The sequence below is a fragment of the Acinonyx jubatus genome, chromosome D3 (assembly GCF_027475565.1).
Source record: "Acinonyx jubatus isolate Ajub_Pintada_27869175 chromosome D3, VMU_Ajub_asm_v1.0, whole genome shotgun sequence".
Taxonomy (NCBI): domain Eukaryota; kingdom Metazoa; phylum Chordata; class Mammalia; order Carnivora; family Felidae; genus Acinonyx; species Acinonyx jubatus.
The window spans coordinates 86,596,118-86,617,969 of NC_069392.1; the positions used below are offsets into that span (position 1 = coordinate 86,596,118).

General features: G+C 38.7%; 1 protein-coding gene across 10 annotated transcripts in view; it reads right to left on the minus strand.

Moving 5' to 3' along the window:
* Positions 1-563: 563 nt before the first annotated feature.
* The window catches only part of NETO1 (neuropilin and tolloid like 1), a 127,038-nt gene continuing 105,749 nt past the window's right edge, over positions 564-21,852 (minus strand). For 2 of the 10 annotated variants that reach the window (XM_027069174.2, XM_027069175.2), the window contains exons 9-11: positions 18,696-19,254; positions 17,617-17,691; positions 13,147-16,875 (exon numbers count right to left, since the gene is read on the minus strand). In XM_027069174.2, coding sequence (XP_026924975.1) covers positions 17,631-17,691; positions 18,696-19,254 — 620 coding nt within the window. In that variant the 3' untranslated portion in view covers positions 13,147-16,875; positions 17,617-17,630. Of the gene's footprint in view, positions 2,960-3,146; positions 3,883-7,702; positions 10,543-13,146; positions 16,876-17,616; positions 17,692-18,695; positions 19,255-21,852 lie in introns of those variants that run through there. The other 8 variants (XR_008291661.1, XR_008291660.1, XM_053206024.1 and 5 more) reach the window with 8 other exon arrangements.

Consider the following 21,852-nt stretch of genomic DNA (forward strand, 5'->3'; position numbering starts at 1 on the left):
GAAACATACTTACTTTACAGGAGCAATTTTATAGACAGGTAAGGTGGATTGTATTGTTGTTTCCAAAGATTTGCTTCCCCTTTCTTTGGAAGATATTTTATGTCCCTCCCCACTGATTCTGGGTCTGGCCACGTTACAGGTTTGGCCAGTGGAAGGTGAGCAAATGTGGCATGAATCAAGACCAAGCAGAAGCATCAAAAATGTCGTTTGAATTTCTTCCAATTCTCTTGTTTTTTTTCTTCCCAATAGGATCCACATATCCTCAACAAAAGCATCTCCTCCAGACAGGCTTCAGAATGAGAAACATGGGGAGGGGAGCTGAAGGCCCCAACCCGCCGCGACTGATGTGTAAGGACTGCAAGAAAGAAATGTTTGTTTGTATGAGCCATTGAGTTCATGGGTCACATCTCACTCCTGCCAAGATGACTATTTTAAAAGAAAAATGTCCTGATGCTGGAAGCTACAAGGCCCTTGATATGAAGAAGAAAGCAAGAAAACAGGAAGGAAGGAAGGAGGGAAGGAATGAGGGAAGGAAGGAGGGAAGGAAGGAAGGAGGGAAATAGGGAGGGAAGGAAGGAGGGAAGGAAGGAAGGGAGGGAAAGAACAGACACTAAACATCAATTATTATTTAAAAATATTTTCTCCACATCATTTATATATATTCGTTCACCAAATGTACATTGATAGCCTACTATATTCCTGGAGCTATATTGGATACTGTATATGGGGAGGTAATTAAACAAAACATAGCTCTTGCTCTCCATGGAATTTTCCATCTAGAGGGATGACTGTTTCCTACACTACTTGTTGAGTAATGCTTGGAGTAATGTTTACCTCAGTGGGGGGGGGGGGGTAGCATGGAGGAACATGGGTGATGAGCACCCCCAACAGGAATATAGGGGTACAGGTACTGAGAATTGACTGCAGACCAGTAATGGATGGTGTTTCAGCCAAAATGCAGGTCACGCAACAAGGGAAAGTGGATATTGTAGAAGCTATAAAATCCAGTAGCCATGACAGAAGTCTCATAAAAACACAGTAACAATTTTATTTTCTGAGACAATTCTTTTTATTTGTTAGGTTTCTACATTAAAAGTTGGCATGACGTTGAACATATGTGAAGGCAAACACCACCAGGTAAGGTTCCTCTTGGACGTTTGTGCAATTCATCACCACTCATGATAATTGCAAGACACTGAACATTTCAGGTGAAAGACGCTGAAACCAGGCGCCTTTGCTGTCACTGCAAGTGACATTCTTAATTGGCAATCGGCTCCAGATACGTTCTTTGCGACACTGTGCGAAAGGCTCACTACACATTTACCATATTACAGACCTAGTTTTTCTTCTTGCTCTTTTGAAGATATTATACTAAATAAGTCATATTTTGAATTCACAAATTAGTATTCACTTGTGTCAAACAAAATACTGTCTGTAACTATTTCGATCAGATTGTTAAGAGTCACATAATGTATTTGTGTATTGTCTTGATTCCTTTCAATGAGAAATTTGCAGCAGTGTTATGGATAAAGATTCTTTTATCTGAGACCAAGACAGAATAAGTAACATCTGTAGTAGAGAGAAGGCTGTTAATCTTTATTTAGTGGATACTGATAGATGGGGCCGAATCTCATAATGAACATTTAATAGCATATTTTGTTTTCAAAAGGTTTCCTCTGCATTAATCTTTATGACAGCATCAGTGACAGTACCATCATTTTATGTTTGAGTTTTGTATACCCTGCACGCAAGAAACTGGTTTTTTTCCATTGTATATAGTTTTAATATGCTGCTCCTTGGTGTGCACTAAGACCTTATCTTTATGATCCACGACTTAACAATCCAGGCTGTTAAATCATATGCTTACCTGAACATGTTATTTTCATATGCTTGTACTACATTACCTATCACACAAAAAAATACGTAATTTCTTACAAACTCAATGGGCTCAAACCTTGTATAGACACAACAAATGGTAGCCATGTTAACGGTAAAAAGGAAAGTACATTTTCTAGAGTACAGGCTTTTAAAAATATAGTCAATATATAATATACCAATATCATTATCAACACATTATATCCTTCGTCTCATTTCTTGATATTGAGAACACGGTTCCTATTTTTGCTCTTATGATGTCAAAATCCTTTGCACATGTGTGTGCAACCCACTTACATCAGAGCCAATACATGTCATTCCTCTCCTCCCAAGGGCACTATACTTGACTGGTAAAAGAATTAGGTAAACATTCACCTTATCATTTCCACAGGCTTATTTGCACATGTTAATTATTTCTCTGATGCCTTCTATCATTCCCTCTCCTTCACAGTCAACTGGGTAGAATTAAGTGAACTTGCTGCAGTATACATTATTTCTACAATTTCCAGTGTGTTCCACTGAGCGGCCATTCTTTGTTTCTTTCAGAAGAGAAACACTGCACCTTTACTGATGATCACGCACTTGGGATTAGGCCCCAGTACCAACCTTCCACCTGTGTTAGCCTGGGTTCAGTCAGGGAAATAGAATTTCTAGAGCATTTTAAGAATGAGGAATTTAAGATGGGAGTTGGGGATTCCACAGATGTGAGAGGAGATGGCTAGTAAAAGTCTGGAAGGCAGTAGCTGAAGGACTGGAGAAGCAGTCCCTGAGGACCGTTGACCGCAGCACGGGGACTGGACAGAAGCCAGAGCTCACAGACACGTAGAAGCTTCCATGTCTGGTCACCACGATGGAGAACTGGGAGTTCATGGGTGTGGCCAAGAAGCCGCTGCATCTGCCCCCCAAGACCTCCTGAGAAGAATGGCTTCCACTCCGTCTTCCCCTTAAATCCTTTGTGAGTGTCTGTCACTGACAAACTCTAACCCAGAGCCAGAGAAGGAAGGGAGACTTGGAGACCTAGTTTCCAGTCCTAGTAGAGAAGATTGGTGGTGCTTCTTTAAGAACAGACAACCCAACATCATTCCTACGAAGAGAAACCAAATAAATAACTTCTGATGCTGGGAAAAAATAGCTTTCTTAGAGAGGAGGTTGTATACATATTATTGGTTTTTTGTTTTGATTTTGTTTTGTTTTGCTTTGCTTTTGCCCTCCAAATGGTTTTAAATTCTTTCTTTGGCATTGGTCACTGAGAGTCACCGAGCATCGATTCCCCTCAGAAAAAGCACGGGCTGTTTACCCACCAACCCTCCCCCACCCCTATAATGTGATTCTGAGGGTTGAACTGGAAAATGTGTATCAAGCATTAGCACATCTCTGGGGCTCAGTATATAAAGTCAGTACTTTGAGGGAAAATGAGTATGTCAGTAGGAAGCCTAGGTTAGGGTCTGGGAGTCCCCCCATCTACTGGCTCTGCGAACTGGGTAAATCGGTTGACTTCCTTTAAGATTCAGGTTACTCACCTGTAAGACGAAGAATGTAATAACATCTTCCTTCAGAATGACAGTCAGGATACAGTTAAACAAAACAATGTGTGTCCAAGAATCTTCTTTATAGTTAACCTTATCTTACTCGTAGCAACTTGCCATTTTCATGATGAATGTTTACTCTAAAACATGAGAAAACTAAGTGTCTGTTGTTGAAAACCAGACTCTCCTAACAGATGTGTGGTTTCGCTTCCTTTGCTGTGACTGAGCTCCAGCTTCTGCCGTGTTCTAACCTGCCCGGGGACCATCAGGTAAATTGAGAGTGCTCCATGGAAAACAACAGGATCAAGTCCGGTTCTAAAGGGATTTTGCTGGGATTGCGTTTTGTTTTTTTTTTTTTTTTTTTAGTAAGCACAATCTCCAAAATGTTTTCTTGGATAGTCCTTAGATATGTCCTTTCAGAACTTGACAAGAAGATTGAGCTGTCTATTTACAAAGTATTGCACCAAAAGTGTAATGGCATCTGAAAAAAATACAAGCATATCAATTCAATTATACTTGGCAAGCCTTGAGAATATAAATCTCTAATCTTTTCTTCCCAAGTCAGTCATGAATAGTTGAAAGATTCCCTGATGAAAATAATAACAATAATAATTAATAATAAAAAAAGCAGAAAAAATGAAATGGTATACTCAAAATAATCCGGAGTTGTTTTACGCCTAGCTATGCCCTGTATACTTTATTTAAAAAAAAAAATCTTGCTTCTTATATATTTTCCTGCTCTTCACATTTCTTTATTTCCTATACTTCCTTCACAAATTCACTCAAATTTGAATTGTAATTTTGTATGGATAACTTCTCTTGAATGGTGTAGATCTCTTTACTACACACGTCTCTACTCGTCCATATCGATTCTCTCAGTGTGTTAGCATTCAATTTGCCCTATGATGATTCCTTTTATTATGGAAAAGTTTTTCATTCGAACAAAAAGTATTCATTGTGCATCCAGGATATTCCAGGAAAGTGCTATCCTCCGGGGATACAAAAATGAAAAGGATCTCTGCTTTCCTCAAAAAGCTGATACACGGGTAGGAAAGAATGATATAAAAATCAGCAAGTTAACTATTTCATAATGAAATTCATTGGGGTGAACTACGTCCAGAGGACAGAGTGTCACCATACAGTATTTACCTCTCCTCTCTACCAAGGCATTGAGGAATAATGACAAACAAAAAGAAAACGACTTTGAAAGCAATACTATAAGCAGGTAATAATTCTAGGTCAAGGAATTTTAGAAAGTACAAATTAATGATAGGATTTGTCACTGATGAGCACTCATGAGAGATTCTACTGACGGAAAAGATGTGGAGGCCATTATTCTCCAAAGGCAAGCACAGCCAGACACATGGGCATGTATGATACCCACATATGTGCAGGCATGTTCTTCAGAACTATCTGTAGACTCACATAATTTCGTGGCGTTTTCCAAAGAATCTTGAGAATTTCAGGATCTTCTAGGCATCATCAGGCTAAAGACTTTGGGGAAGCTTCTCTGACCTTTGCTCCTTGGGTTTTCCAAAGCTTATATAAGCCCTTAATTCCTAGATGCATTTTAATTCCCTGGATATGGATAGTGGCTTTGGTTTTCCTGACTCTGCACCCTGACAGATATGCCACACCTGTTTCATGCGTCACCTGCACTACTGAATGTCCTCCTGTTCTCAGTGACCTCCCCCTTGCTCCTTTACAGGCTTTTCTCAACCCAGCACACAGAGCAGAGCAGGGAAAGCAGCCATGTTGTGACGCTGACAAAACCCTCCAGTGGCTCCCCATTTCAGTCAGAACAAAATCTTCATCGCCCCTAACTGATCTCAATCCTGGCCACTCCACCCTTGATGGCTCCTGCCTTCTCTCTCCCCCTCTTTTCCCACCACAGCATCTTCTCAACCATACCCAGTACACTCCTTCTGCCCGAAAATCTCTTCCCTCAGATACTGACCGGTCCGTTTTACTCCATTAAGATTTTGGCCAAACATCACATTCTCAGAGAGCCTGGTCATGTCTTTTCTGCATGAAATGCCAAACCTGTATCTCAACACTTAACCCCTAATATGCCTTATTTTTCTTTCAAGGTACATGCACAACAGGCCACAGGATTTTTATTGTTATTGCTTTTCTTTGTTCTTTATTTTGTTTCCTTCGCCTAGGTTACATGACATAAAAGAGTGAATATCTTTTCTGTTTGGTGACTCAAACAGCTCCATGAACCTAGTATGGATACAATAAACATTTATTGAATGAACTGCTGTTGCTCCTGGTGTGTTTGTTGAATACATTAACAGGACTCATGACAACCACCAAGTCAAGCCAAACAAGCATACAGCTTCAGCAATGAACTCTGAATTCCACGAGACTTCAACTGGAGGAAAGTCTGTGATAAAGCAAACAAGTCAGACTTCCAAGTCAGACTTACAAGAATCACATACCTCCCACAGAATTTACCCATAATTCAAAGAATAGAGGTAATTTTGCATTGAAGGCGACGTATGTGGAAGCTGGGTATACAAACCCAACTCACCGGGTCGTTTCTAGCTGCGGCGGGAGAACCTCAATACCACTTACACACAGGAGCTCTCGAAGTGTTGCACGTAAGCCATCGCTTGTACAAAGTGAGATATTTTAGTTACGAGACATTGTCATTTACTACTGAGATAGTCACGTGCTGCCTCTAACAGTTTAGCAGGCCTCGTGCTATAAATCCATAAACTCTAAATTTATTTACTAAAAGCAACCTCGACAGACCAGGTGCATCACGCTAAAATGGTTTTGTACGTAGAGATTCTCCACGACAGGTCTCCAGTATCTCCCCAGGAATTCCTAAAGAATACTTTCAAGCAGAATTGATTCTGTTACCTCTGTCATCTATTCCTTCTCTCTCCTGTTTCTGTGCTCACTAGGTTAGAAAGAGGGGATTGAAATCAGTGACTAATATCTTTCTTCCCATTTATTAAAATTAATAAGTGGGAAATCACTGAGAAGTAATTTGATGAACAGTCAAGACTATGGATTCTAGGGGCGCCTGGATGGTTCACTCAGTTAGGAGTCTGATTCTTGGTTTCAGCTCAGGTCATGCGATTAAGAGTTTGTGAGTTCAAGCCCCACATCGGGCTCTGAGCTGACAACTCAGAGCCTGCTTGGGATGCACTCTCTCTCTCTTTCTCTCTCTCTCTCGGCCCCTCCCCTGTTTGTTTTCTCTCTCTAAAAATAAATAAACAACAAATCATTTAAAAAACAAAAAAAGACCACGGATTTTGTATCCAGACTTCCAAAGTTTAAATCCGGACCTCATAATGTATTAGTTACATGATCTTGGCAATGATATTTAACTTCTTTGGACCTCATTTTCTCATCTGTACAATAAAGCTAATAATATCTAGCTTGTAAGGTTGTTATGAGAATTAACTGTGTAAATACCTGTAAGATACTTAGGACAGTGTTGCATGTAAGCTGAATATTTGCCAATGGTGACTTTTTTAATACTTTAATGCACAGCTACTGTTTTGCTGGTTGTCACTCCACTGAGATAAATACATGTGAGTGTTCTGGTAAAAATCCAAATTTAAATGGCGTCAAGAATATTTTCTGCACGAAATTAGTTTATCATAACAAGCTACGGCTTCATATGATTAAGCCAGAAAAATGGATCTTTTCTCCTGTATATTCACGAACTGCAGAAAATTGCAATTAAATAGACCACAGACTGAGTCAAAATTACTCAGTTCACCTATCAGCCACATTTCGTTGTCTCCCTGTTCCCTTGAGATGAAAGTCTGAGGGTGGTTGACTCAGATTAGAATTCTTACCGCCAGGTGATTAGATTCAAAGGCACTCCCTGTGAAAAATTTTCACTTTGCAAGTTCTGTGGCTGATTCGTTAGAATTTCAATTATTAGCCCTCCTCGGAAATGCCCTGAAACTTCTAATACACCAGAACAGGGTCTCTAGGCTCTCTTGAAGGTGTCAGTAGGCCAAAACTGCCCAAGCATTTGGAAAACAAAAACAAAAACAAAACAAAAACAAAAAGCGAACAAACAAACAAACAAACAAAAAACCCACTTTATTCCTGAAGAAGAAAGTAAACTGTAAGGATACACCAGAATTGATTATGGTGCGCATAAATGAATTAAGAAGTTGCCCGGAGCTGGCTAGGTCTGGAATATAAATTCAAAAGAGGATCCATCATGTTTTCATGTCAAGGTCTTGTCACTACAAATGCCTCCCCCACCCCTTATCTCAACAGGAATTGAGGACTACCCACCCCATGAAAAGGAACACCTATTCATTATAAACATAGGCATGATCGTCATATCAATTTTAAGAGCTCATGCTATAAAACTAGTATTTCGGAAATAATTTAGCCAGTGTGTGAAATGTAACTAGACAAGTTCTCACAAGCTAAGCACAAGAATCTCGGGGCAGAATTTTCAAATGCTCTTAGCAAGGACCAACATGCCAGTTAAAATCCATCAGAATCCTCCGGCCAGGAAAACAGACCGGGTACATCAAGAGGGAGTGTGATAAAAGGAATCTGTTGCACAGCTTGAAAGGTCGAGAAAACAGACAGGGAATTAGGAGGTAGCACCGAGTTCATAAGCTATATGAAGCCTGAGCAGCCTTCAGACTCAAGTCCTTGAGGTCTCGAGCTGCCTTTCCATCTTCCTCCTCTACCTTCTGTTAGGAGACCTGAGCGGGGACCAGCTGGCAAAGAAACGACCAGTGTGCAGCGTCCCAGGCCTGGTAATTCAGAGCAGTCAAACTGGAGGTGAGATAGCAGATCTCACCAACAGGCACCGTCCTTAAACAAATGATGCCCATTTACAAGCAACTGAAGGGTAAAGGTCTGGTCAGAAAATACCTACGTAATTTGTAAAAGTCTCAATATAAACGGGGGGAAAGCTTGGCTCTCGAAACTGAACGGAGAGTGTTGGGCCCCAAGTGCATTAACATTTTGCAAAATAGTTGGGATTACCAGGTAATGACTTACTCTTTTTTTTAACACAAAAAAGACTGTCCTTTCAGAAAGTGGGGCGGGTGTATTATAGGAAAGTGTGTTCCTAAGATTCATCTTAACAATGATGATCTACCTGGAAAACTTGTGTTTTAAAGAGTGATATTTTTAAAAGACACTTTCATTCATAAAGTGAGCAGATGTGAGAAGTTAAAAATCATGAATGATCCACGGATCCTAAGTATACTGGATAGATACATACTTCAAGCAATTCTACTTAAATGTGAGTCTAAGTTTTGGTTCTTCAAAACTTCCCATTTTTTTTTATTTGTATTGTGTGTGTGTTTGCTTAGAAAGCAGAACCTCAAATTAGCTTTTTTGTTTGTTTTTTTAGCTAGTGTGCCTGTAACGATGGTTACTAGACGTTACTTCTTTAGGCTTACTTTTGTTTTTATTTATTCTTAACTTTTTAAAAAAATATATTCTTGAGAGAGAGACTGAGCACGAGTTGGGGAGGGGCAGAGACAGAAGGAGACACAGAATCCGAAGCAGGCTCCGGGCTCCGAGCTGTCCGCACAGAGCCTAACGCCGGGCTCGAACTCATAAACCGGGAGATTATGACCTGAGCTGAAGTCGGACACTTAATCGACTGAGCCACCCAGGTGCCCCTCTTTAGACTTACTTTATAAACTGGCTTAGTTCTGTAACTTCTAGAAGGAAGGGCTAATAAATACAAGCCAGGAGTCAGGTCAGGACATTTATCTGTGGCAAATAAAAAATTTATTTATTTTTAAGTGTAATTTTTCTACTCATTTGCTCATTTAACAGACCCACATTGACTATGCACTTAACAGTTATTTTGAAGGATACCCAAATTGGTCAGTCCTGAGGCTTGTCTTCAAACACTTATATTCTAAAAATTAGCAATTCTCAATTACGTGCTTTTATTTATTTTGAGAGAGAGAGAGAGAGCATGTGTCTGAGTGGTGGAGGGGCAGAGAGAGAGAGAGGGCGAGAGAGAGAGAGAGAGAGAGAGAGAGAGAGAGAGAGAATCCCAAGTAGGTTCTCCACTGTCAGCACAGAGCCCAACTTGAGCCTCAAACTCATGAAACCTGAAACTGTGAGACCCTGACCTGAAATCAAGAGTCAGACACTTAAGGGACTGAGCCCCCCAGGTTCCCCAACATATTATTTATACCATATCTGTGTTGGTGTCTCTTCCATGATCATCCTCATTATGCCCAACCAACCGCAACATTCCTTCCATTTGGTCCCATCATTCGTGATCCCTCATTCACTGATGTCAGTTGACTACTGCCTTGAAAGCTGAGGTCTTTTCCTGAGCTGACTAAACCCTTGGGAATCACAAACACGGAGCACTCCCGGGTCATCAGCAGTGGCTGGTTCGTGGATTTATAAAGGTGTCACATATCGGAGACATTTTTCCCACTCTGGAGAACAGACTGGTAACGCACAAATGGACAGACAGCCCTCACGTTAGTAAAACGGGTTTCGTGTTGTTCGTTCATGGATGCAACTGATTCCAAGTGTCTCAGCAACTGTTTTCATGAGGTATAGGCCCTCTCTTTCACAGATAAAGGCCCCAGAGCTCGGAGGGTTCAAACAGCTTTTTTTAGGAGCACATAAGTAGGATGAAATGAACCTAAAGTTTGAATTCTGAATTTTCCCTGTTGAAAAGGGTCACATGACTTTCAGCGCATTATATCACATTTTACATCATAATTGTGGTTAGGAGACTGTAATTTTCAATATAGCTGTCTGCATGCTTGCTTATCCACTGTTTATATCATGCAGATTCATATCCAAAAATTGTCTGGCATTGAAAACAGGATTTTCTTCCAAGTGTTGGTATTTCTGCGTATATTTGATGACTAGGGCTTTGAGGGTCATTTAGTAGCTCTGGAGTTCAATGAGATGATATGATAGAATAAGCATCCGAGAAAATGTCATTCCCTTGAATAACAGTCAGTGGGTTCTGGAAGTCAATCATCTCACTGTGAACACAGGAAGGGCTGGAGATCACCTCCATTACTGCTCTTGACAGACGATGCATTTGTTCTGTATCGGTTGTAGATGAAGTTTACACACGACTTTGATAACGTACGTAAGGATATACAAAATATCCTCCGATGCATTGTCATTTGATCCTTAAATGCTACAGGGCGGAGAGAAGTTGCTATAATATAAATTTTTACAGTGAAGGAAAGCCAACACGATGGGGTTACTATGAATATGAATTAACTACTTTTGGCAAAATGTACGTTGACTCTTCGAGGACCATAGGCACATGGGTGAGGATTGCTGGCTGATTCCAGCATTAATCAGCTCTGGGTCGGAGTCGGATTTATCACTCCCTTTGGTGAGGTCTTGGAAAAGTTACTAAAACTGTGTTCAATGTCCTCCTATATACAGTGGAGTAACAGCCATAACAACGAGCATTGCTATTATTAGTGTTGGAGCTGCTAAGATGACCGACAGAATGCTTAATTGTCAAACACTTGGAAGGGTGTTTAGCATATAGCACTCAGTGTGTTGGTTAGTTAGCCAATCACAATCTTGAAACTTAAAAAAGTATGGCAGGAAATAGAAAAGCAAGACAGATATTTCTGGATATCTACCAACAGTTTATTCTTTTTTAGTGTTTTGTTTTTGTATTGTTCTTGATTCCTTTTACTTATTCCAGTCTCCTTCAACTGGACAAGCACACTGCTGTCAGAGCATTCGACTTAAAGTATAGTTCATAAACCGTATCACGCTATGAAACATTAAAACATTCTCCTTGGGAAAAACATGAACTCCTTTAGATGAAACTACACGTGCTCAGAAATCATGATGCAAATGCCAAACTACTCTTCCAATTATATTTACTGTTTCTCCTTTAGTCTACTCCTACGCTCCAGCTAACTCAAATGAATACCGGGCCTCCCAAGACTGCTCCCTGCTCGAACTTCTCTAGGCACAAATCTCTCCCTGCCCCACTATTCGATGGTCTCCAACCTTGAAGAGCTGCTTAGAAAGACAACCATCCATTAAGCCTCTCTTGATCCCCTTGAGAAGATATGTGTATCTCATGTGCTACTAACTTCTTTATCATAAAGCATCGTCTTTATTACATTCTCTTGACAATTGAATATATGTAATCTTCCATTCAAGATCACGAAGAAGGTTACTAATTAGCTTTTAAGGTGAAAAACTTGGCAAATAATTTTGCATTTTGTTTTGATCTAGCTCTTCTAAATACCCTTCCTTCTATGAAGCTCCATAATTATGTTCCCCAATAGATTTCGGCCTTTTTTTTTTTTTTTCCATTCCCAAAGCATTTAAGAAAAATCCCAGTATATAGACTGTACAAGTTCAAAAGAGGCTGGCTATGCTGATGTTAATTTTTTTTAATGGTTTTTATCTACTTTGAGAGAGAAAGGGTGTGAGTGGGGAAGGGGCAGAGAGAGGAAATTCCAAACAGATTCTGACAGCACAGAGCCCAACACAGGGCTCCATCTCACAAACTGTGAGATCATGACCTGAGCCGAAATCAAGACTTAGACACTTAACCGACTGAGCCACCCAGGCGCCCCTGGCTATGTTGATGTTAAACTTAACTCATGAGAAAGTGATTAAAGAGTACACATTTTATAGTGTGATACAAAAGAAATACTTCCTTTTAAATAATTTATACATTGTGCTTTCTGCTCACTGTTATATTTTGTGTCTCTACCTGTGACTATTAGGAGCAGAGCAAAAAAATCACTTTTCAAAGAATGGACCAATATAAAAAATGGCATGCCTCAGAGTTTGGAGATGTGTTAGGAGTTGGGGACAAATGAGAATACGTTGACTGCACAATTACTATGAATGTAAAGCCGTGTAAACTGTACAATCATACTGCTGCAGGAATAAAACATTTTCTAGAAACCAACCCTAGACCCTGGTAACTGACCTAAGTGAGAAGCAGGTAGAGTTTAATTTCCTACCTTTGAGGAATGAAAGACATATTAAGAGGGCATTTACTTCTTTAATAATGCACAAAGAAGTACAGACCTGGAGGCAACAATAAAAAATGATGAGATATAGTGAATGTCTGACATTGGTCACCTACGTTTGGTATTTCTAGGACACTTAGATTTACTTGAATGTTATTATTCAGTTAAAGAAACTTGTAGTACAATTTAAACAACTCATTAATAAAATAAATCAGGATACATCTACGTTAACAAAAGAGATAAGATTTATGGAATAAAATTATAAAAGCACATCTCTGGCTACTTTTACAATGTATATTTTATTTTGCTATTATTTTCTTTCCTAATTTTATTTATTTATTTATTTTGAGAGAGACAGAGACAGCACGAGTGGGGAGGGGCAGAGAAAGGGAGAGAGAATCCCAAACAAGCTTGGAGCTGCCAGAACAGGGCCCGACCCAGGGCTCCAACTCAAAAACCTGGAAATCATGACCTGAGCCGCAATCAAGAGTCAGACGCTTAACGGACTGAGCCACCTAGGTGCCCCATTTTGCTACTTGTTTTTCAACCTTTAAGAGGGGGATGTGAAATACTAATTAAATGGATAAGAGATTTATAATAAATTCAAATCCTGATTCTTCTGTTCTTTCTCTACTTAACAATTTGCCGACTGGGCCCTCTGTGCCATGAGCGTGACAGAAAGAAACAAGCAAAGAGAAGAAGAATGCATATAAGTAGACAGGATATCAAAACGAACTTGTTTCAGCAAAGTGGGAAAAAACTGAAACTCGTTTTCCAAGTCATATACATTTAGAGAATTTTAAAGACTTTATTTATTTAACCTCCCTCCAGAGCTGGAATCTGACAGGACTCATTTTCATCATTGCAATAGACAAACGTCATAATAAGATAAAAATGCTATCATTTATTTCACCACCAAAACATCAATAAATTATTCGCCATTACTTTAATTAAGGTAACAGGAACCAGTATCAGATTCTGTCATTTATAATGATATTCTGAAGTTGAGGAAAATCGATTCATGGGATTTTTTAAAAAGCTATAAAATTTGAGAAAAACCCAATTCCTAAGGGAAAAATAGAGAAAAATTAATGCGACAGTTTACGTGAATATTCATTCAGCTTTTGTCAAAGACCTAACTTTATTAAACACCAAGAATGGCAGTTTATGGAGTCAGACCCATTAAAATATTTTTAGTGGAAAAAATAATGCAGAACAGAAAAGCTGGCATTTCCACAATGTGGACTGTTCTCCTTTAAAAGTTCAGTGACATTGATCTACAGTTCTGTTTATAGCCACATTTCAATTGTCCGAGCAAATGCAAGTGAATGATAGAAAATCAAACATTACATAAGTCTGCCTGGCAATATGATGCCTAGAAATTGCATGTAGATAAAATCAGCCCCCCCAAACAGTATTTCCCAATCAGCACACCCATCTCGAATTAGGCAGGTGAAATGCACTTGGACAAAAGGAAGAGGCTGAATGCAGGGTTTCACAGGCGTTGCATATAATCAGGATATGTCTCCTGGTGTTTGAAAGTTAATTCAAAAATATAAGAAATAAAAGGAAAATGGCTCTTTTCAAATTAACTAATATAGTGTGCAATTATGCTTTTGGAAAACATCTTACGGAATTAATAAAGCACTTGTGTAAGTAATCTTTAAATTCACTTTATCAAAACATATAATTATTTATTAAAATAACTGGATTTGAAACATCTTGAAACATCTTGAGAGTCTTGAAACATCTCATTCCTTACCTACAACGTGTCTCCCGATTGAAATTGGAAGGTTGATGTTCAGGTGACAGGGTCTGATATGCCAGTAAATGGAAGTGTTTAATATACTGATAAATTTCAGTAGTGGCTTTTAAGAAGCCTCCTCCAAGGGCCTCCCAGGTATGGTGGACCCCCACGATCTCAAGCCCCAGCATCCAGGGTTATTCCGAGGGCCAACAGGATGCCTCCAGGTCCTAGCCTTAGCATCGTCACTACCTTCTCTTCTGATTCGTCAAAACTATTTTTAAATATCTTTAGCATGACCACCGAAAAGACCTATTCTTCATTAGAAGTATTTTGCCCCTGGAGCTGCTGTGCCTTAAATGTACATAAGAAATCCATCTTTACCAATTTACTCAGTGTGGTTGGACTTTTCATTGTTGCTAACCTCCTTTAGCAGATTTCTGGTGCAAAGATCTTTTCAGCAGTGAACCGACAGATCAGAAGCATCTGCAGATTTAGGAAGAGCTGCCTATGGACAGCTACAGGGCAGGTGGGTCACTTAATTTATTTTCCTTTGTTTTCTGTTAGAAATAAGTCTTGAGATAAATAAATAAATGTGTGTATATATATATATATATATTTATACATTATATATATATATTATAATTTTGAGATTATTCATTCAAATAGTAAAAGGCCTATGAAGATTTCTAAAAAAGAAAAAGTAACATAAACATGGCTAGGAATCTGTGGATGCATTACATTTAAATTAAAGGGCATAAGAGTTGGCCTGAGATTAAATAAATCAGTCAAGTTAAATAATAAAGGCTACATTATGACATAAGCAGTATGTATAAAATATGTAGCAAAACAATAGAAATAACATTTCTTTATCATGTCCGATAATTTTTTCTACTCATTAGTTTATCAGATGCATGGAAGTGATTATGTATATTGACTTTTTTTCAATATCGATTATTCAGAATTGCTATGATAATTCTTTAACGTTTCTATCATGAAGTTTTATTTTCTTTCCCATTTAATTGTTTTTGTAGCATATATGAAATTGAATTCCTAATAAGGATGTATGCAAGTAAGTCATCTATGGGTTTGTAAAGCCTGCTTGGGTCACAAAGTTTGAACTGTGATGGACTAGATTGCTTTACTATTCAAAGGACAGAATCCTATAGAATTCAGCAGTTTGGGCGATGTTGGTAAGCAGATTGATAGTAATTCTGATTTTTAAAGTTTATTTTCTAAGAATACACATTCAGTATTAAAAAGTACCCATTCACTAAATCAAAGTTTATAGAGTGTGTATATAATTCAACAGCAAGTAAATATATCATATGGTTTTACTTTATTTATATTAAACACATCATGATTAGTAAGCTTTCAGGTAGTATTTGTGCGTCTCAGTATGAGAGCAACTCAGAATGGTGTAATGTGGGGGCATAGAAGGATCTGTGATTTTAAAGCGTTTAAAAAGATTTTCCTATTCTAAAAGAAGAACATATTCCATAAAATTTTCGAGATCAAATTTTAGAGAAGTAAGCCTCAATACTAAAAGACATCCTATATAGCCTAACAGGTAGAAAGAGTTGATATAAAGTGAGCACTTATGTTAAGTCAGGTGTTTTTTTTTTTTATCACTCTAATAGAAGAAAACATTTTTCTTAACTCAAGTTAGGAAATTATTATACATTTTTATATATCTTTATATCAAAAGTTACAAGTAGCAAGCATATGACACAAAGAAATGGAAGTGTAACAGCAGTATTCAAGAATGCATGCTTTTTACAATGTGTCTAATAAAAAGGATATTTTTCCAACTCAAATATTCAGTACTGACATGCAGGATAGTTTCTCACACTGCCAATTCAGTCATATTGCTAAGTGCTTCATCAAAAAACATTTCTATTGAAGGGTACGAATGGTAAAATACCTGATTTCAAAAACGATTTCTGAAACTTAGTGTCTTCCTTTGATATAGAACAAAAAGGAAGTTGGGGGAATTTGGGAAAGAACAACAACAAAAAAGTGAGATGTTTCTTATTGCAATGTAGTTATTTTTGCTCAAGACTTTCGGCTGCGTTTAATCATAATCCAACAATAGATGGTTATAGTCCATAAAACCTCTAGCTGGTGTGTCCATGGTCCATATTTTCACTTCTTAACTGTAGCATGTTCAAAATCCCTCAGGAGCGCACTATTCTCAAGCAGTCTATCTAATGAAAACAACGGACATGTAACACAAAGTTCATCCACAATCGTATTTTTCACATATCACACAACGTACAATCATATAACGAGGACATAAAACAACATGGAAACAAAGTGAAACTAACAGTGAAAATAAAAATCGGGATAGTCTTAATCAGGAACTAATTTCTTCTTCAAGTTTCCAGTAAATCTCAAAATGTGTTTAAAACCTAAGGAGCACTTGGTGGCCAGCAACCAAATTACGAAATGAACATATCATTGTGCAGCGGGGATGTCTTGCTGAAGGAATAACAAATGTCTGTAATTCTTAAGATTGGATAAAGGCAGTGGAAATGAATTTAGAAATATGTCCACTTTTCACAATTCACTATAGAATTTTCTTTTCACAGTCCCCATCTTTGTACAAATAGTTCTTCTCTGAAAATAAAACACAGTTAAAACATTTTCTCCCAATGAAAAATGCATACAAATACATCAATTTATCAAGGTAATATAGAGCATGGAAATGCATTCACCTAAGTCAAGAATAGTTGACAGGCTTGAAGTGTTTTGAAGAGTTTAGCTGTCAAGCAAATTTAATTGGAGACAGATTAGTCTAATATAGATATAGATTAGCAAGTGCTAAAAGTAAAGCTGCTATGATCTTTGATCACAACATAGATGTACACGTAGGCCACTGGTATCAATGGAACATTTTACACTGTTAAGCATTCAAATTTTATATCATAAAATTTGACTTCATAGATTTTGACATAACATGCTACATTTAATTTGGATGAGATAAGCTATGTATTCATGCAAAAATAAGAGTGCACAAATTGCATAAGTACCACCAAATACTTAGCGTAGGAGTCTGAGTAGAATATTGCCAAATGAAATCAATCAGGAAATTACCAACTTAATATACTGACTTCGGTTATATTGAGACAATCCTCAAGTGTTTTTATTATGAAAAACTTGCATTTCTTCTGCTCTTTTTAAAAAGAGTTGACTAGGTTTCGGATTTTAACTTTAAAACATGTAAAATTTCACTTCCTGATTTCACATCATTTTAATAACACTGTAGTACAATGCTTGATGGTAAGCAGGTGAACAATGTTTTGAAAGATATGTCTACAACAAATCATCACTCCATCAGCATTGAACCCATTATATTTCTGATTACGAAATATTACGAAACATATATCTCAAGAAATTATGAATAAAGAGCACATTCCTTAAAATATCAACAAGACAACTGCAACAAAACAAAACAAAACAGAATACAACAAGGTGGGAGAAGGAACCAAGGACATTCGCTTACCTTGAATTTTCTTTTTAGACCCTAGTTGTGTTGTATTCAGATTCATGTTTGCTTAGAGACCCAATGAGGCAGAACCTGGAATGTTATGGCTATTTCATTCAACAAAGTAATATTTGCACAAAAAGTAAATATTCATACAAATACTTACTTAAAAGCATTCCTAAAAATTCTTAAAACTGTGGAAATAGGGTTTTTTTTTTCCATCAGCATGCAAAAATACTAAATCAACTAAAAATATTTTAGGTTTTAAGATGCACTAATGAATTAAAAAAGTATGTACATTCATAAAACAAACTCAATGCTAGTAAACATGCAAAATAAAACATATATAATTTGGATTAGGGGACTTAAAATCGATTTTTTTTTCTAAATTAAATTTTCTTTCCTCAAAATTTTTACTAATTTTATGGCTAATAATTCGATACAGATAATAGTATCTTTCTGTTAAAAGGAACATGAATTAAATGTTGCTACTATTTTTCTCTACGTTTAAATAGAAATGTTTTGTATTTTAGCATACCATACTATTATATGCAATTTGTAACATAAGTATTATGTGATCTGTAGAAAAAAAGGATTTCGGTAATTTCATTGTCATACAAAAAGTATAATACATCATATTGCAAAATATGTTATTTTTAATTAAAATTATTCAACAAGATGGGTTAACCATCTTGGTAAGGCAATTACTTCCAAATATCATTTTATATCTGAAAATATATTAAAAGTTGATGAGAGCGACATTTATGACCATGTGGATGCAAATTAGCAAGTCGTATTTATGATAGAAATTAAAACCCTAATCTGTGTAGAAGTAAATGTCATGTACGCATGGGAATAAATGAACTATCTTTGGTCTGTGTGTGCTCACACACAAACACATGTGTACATAAACAGGGTTCAGGAAGCCTATGGATGACATGGGAAAGGAAAAGGAGAGGAAAAAAATTGAGATCCTATGGTTTGAATCATTAACAAAAAGAGAGAGTGAAAAATGCAGATCGACTAGAACACAATATTCTTGGAGGCATTTTGGTCCTCAGGTTATAGTCGTCATCAAAAAATCTACTGATACTGACCGCTGCACGGCTTTGTCGTGTCGGGACAGCCTGTGACTCGTCGTGGGCACCTCCTCAATCTCGTCGATGTCACAGGCATCTGCGGCATCCTGCGAGTAGCTGTGTTTCATGACAAGGATATTTCTTCTGTTCATGGGCGGGATGAGGGGTTTGATGGGCTGTGGGGGCATCTCCGTCAAGACAGAAGCATCTCTTGTGCTGAGGTTACTGCGGCTGCCCTTCGTACTGGACACGTGGGACCCACAGTGGTGGTCGTGAACGCACTTGGAAGAGGATCTCCGCAGTTTGTGGTAGTTTTCAAAGTCCTCTGCCACATCTGCAAAGTCAGCTGTAGCTCCTGTCCCTCTGAGAGTGCATAACTCATAATGGGGAGGTTCAAACACCTCCTGGAAAACTGTCTGGTCAAAGTCCGATTTCCTTTGGACATATTTTTTACGAGGCTGTTTGATCTGCACAATGACAGAAATGATAATAAGGATGATCACAATGCAGGAAGTCACTCCAATGACAGTCCCACTGGTGTTGGTGAGCTGGTCCAGCAGGCTGGCTTTCCTCTTCTCTACAGGTTGAGGAGAGTGAAAACAACAAACAAAACAAGAAACAATCCACCGCGTATTAATATGGTAGTCAAGGCGCATAGGGAGAACTTTAATAAGACGTACGCTCAGCATGGGACTCTTACAGGCTTTGAGTGACAAAAACGAATCTTTAGAAACAAAACCTTTCGCTTTTCACAGGGGCCCTATCGTCCGGCCGTAGAGACAGCCCTCCCACTGCCCAGCACCCCTACTTGAAACATAAATATATGCATGGAGAAGGTCTTACAAGACCTTCAGCATGACATTTGGGAATGGATTAGTAATGTTAAAAACGGTAAATTATTTTCCTTCTCATAGGTGTAAGGAAACATCCCAAACTCCACTAGTGGGAACGCAGACTTACCTATATGGTTTCGAATTTATTCCTGACATGGATAATTGAACTCAAAATAACAACAATATTCTGATATCAAAAGGTAATTCAATTTCATGACAGAAATTTCTGGAATGGTGGCATGATGTCTTCCATGGGCCTCTTCCCCAGTGAAACAACCATAACTCGTAAAAGTGATTTAAATAAATAAATATAATATATGTGCATATATATTTTTTGTCTGGAAATTATCTGGAAATGTATCTGGAAATACTATATATACATATATATATATATATATATATATATATATATATATATAGTTTCTGGAAATTATCTTAATGGAAAGAGCAAATGGAAGTACATTTATTCAAGAAAATTTACTAAATTTCGTTAAGAACAGTGAGAGCCTGGCCTTTAAACCCATTTCTCCCAACCCCACCCCAATTCACCATGATGGACACTTAGGGAGGTTTCAGACAACAGCACAGAGTTTCCTCCTCCTAAGCCTTCCCTTCTACAGCTGCAGTATCTCCCCAGGAGGAGCAAACCACTAGCATTTCTCACCACCCCCCTGAATCCCTAGGGCAGGTACTCTATCCTAGGCAGGAGATGCTGAGTTGTCAAGGGCTCCATTCCTCCTCTCAGCCCCCACTAGTAGGATGGAAGCTCTACAGGAGGGCAGCAGGCTGGGAATGCTTGTCTCTGAGCACACTTGCCCAAGCTCACTCGTAGAGTCTGTCCGTCTGCCTGGAGGGGCAAGCTGATAAGCCAGAGGTTACCACCCTCGGACAGTACCCTATTCATAAAGTAGGGGTGTCACTCCAAGACAAGTAGGTCACGGCCCCTGCCTCCCTCCATCACTCAGAGCAGTAATGCAGACGTTTTGCCCATGAAGAGAGGTAAGTCAAGAACAGAGAGCGCCAGAGCTTTCCCCAAAGAACGTTACATTGTTTGGAAAAGCGTGGAGAAGTTCAGGCCTAGGGATCTCCAAAACAACAGACATTTTCTGGTAAGCGATTAAGAGGAGACGATCAAGCTCTTCAGTAGCAACTAGCCAGACCTGAGAACAGGTAGAAGCTTAACGTAAAATGTCAGGAAAATAACTAATAATTTAGAATAAATCATAAAGGCTGAACTCAAAGACTAACCCCACAACAGAATGGAATTGAATTGGGTCAGACCTTGGAGCAATTTATACTCCTGGGAACTGTCCAAAATAACAGAGCAATCATTTGGCACTTGGTGGAGGCTAACAGCTGGGTGTGATACCAACAGAGACACATAAACAGCACAGGCAAAGGATGGTCAGAAAGCGCCTTACTAAGCCAGGACCATCTGAGACCATGGCATGGTCTCCGTGGAGGAACGTCAGGACAGACGTCACTGAAACAGGCCAGCCTGGTCTGTGCTCACAAACAAGTCAAGGAGAAAACAGAAGTAGCCATAAGCCCCGGGGAGGGAGGAATCAGTATCCAGAATTGCTACAGCACATTATTTAGCATGAAGTTTTCTTTTTTTATCTTCTTTTCTTTTTTTTAATGTTTATTCATTTTTGAGAGACAAAGAGCATGAGCAGGGGAGAGGCAGAGAGAGAGGGAGACAGAACCCAAAGCAGCCTCCTGGCTCTGAGCTGTCAGCACACAGCCTGACACGGGGCTCGAACCCACTAACTGTGAGATCATGACCTGAGCCGAAGTCGGACGCTTAGCTGACTGAGCCACCCAGGCGCCCCTAACATGAAGTTTTCAACAAAATATCACAAGGCATGCAAAGAAACTGGAAAACGCAATTCATACATGGGGGTTAAAAAGCCTTAGAGAGGGCCAAACAGCAGACTAGGCAGACAACGAGACAATGATTGCAAAGCGGTTGTTATAAAATATGTTCAAGGAACTAAAGGAAACAATGGTTAAAGGGGGTAAAGGAAAATATGAGGAGAAACCCTCATTGTATGCAGAACAGCAACGAAGAAACAGAAATTATGAGGGGCGCCTGGGTGGCTCAGTCGGTTGAGCGTCCGACTTCAGCTCAGGTCATGATCTCGCGGTTTGTGAGTCCGAGCCCCGCGTGGGGCTCTGTGCTGGCAGCTCGGAGCCTGGAACCTGCTTCGGATTCTATGTCTCCCTCTCTCTCTGCTCTCCCCTGCTCACTCTCTGTCTCTTCCTCTTTCAAAAATAAATAGGCATTAAAAAACTTAAAAAAAAGAAACAAATTCTAAAAAAGAAAAAAGTGAAAAATCTAG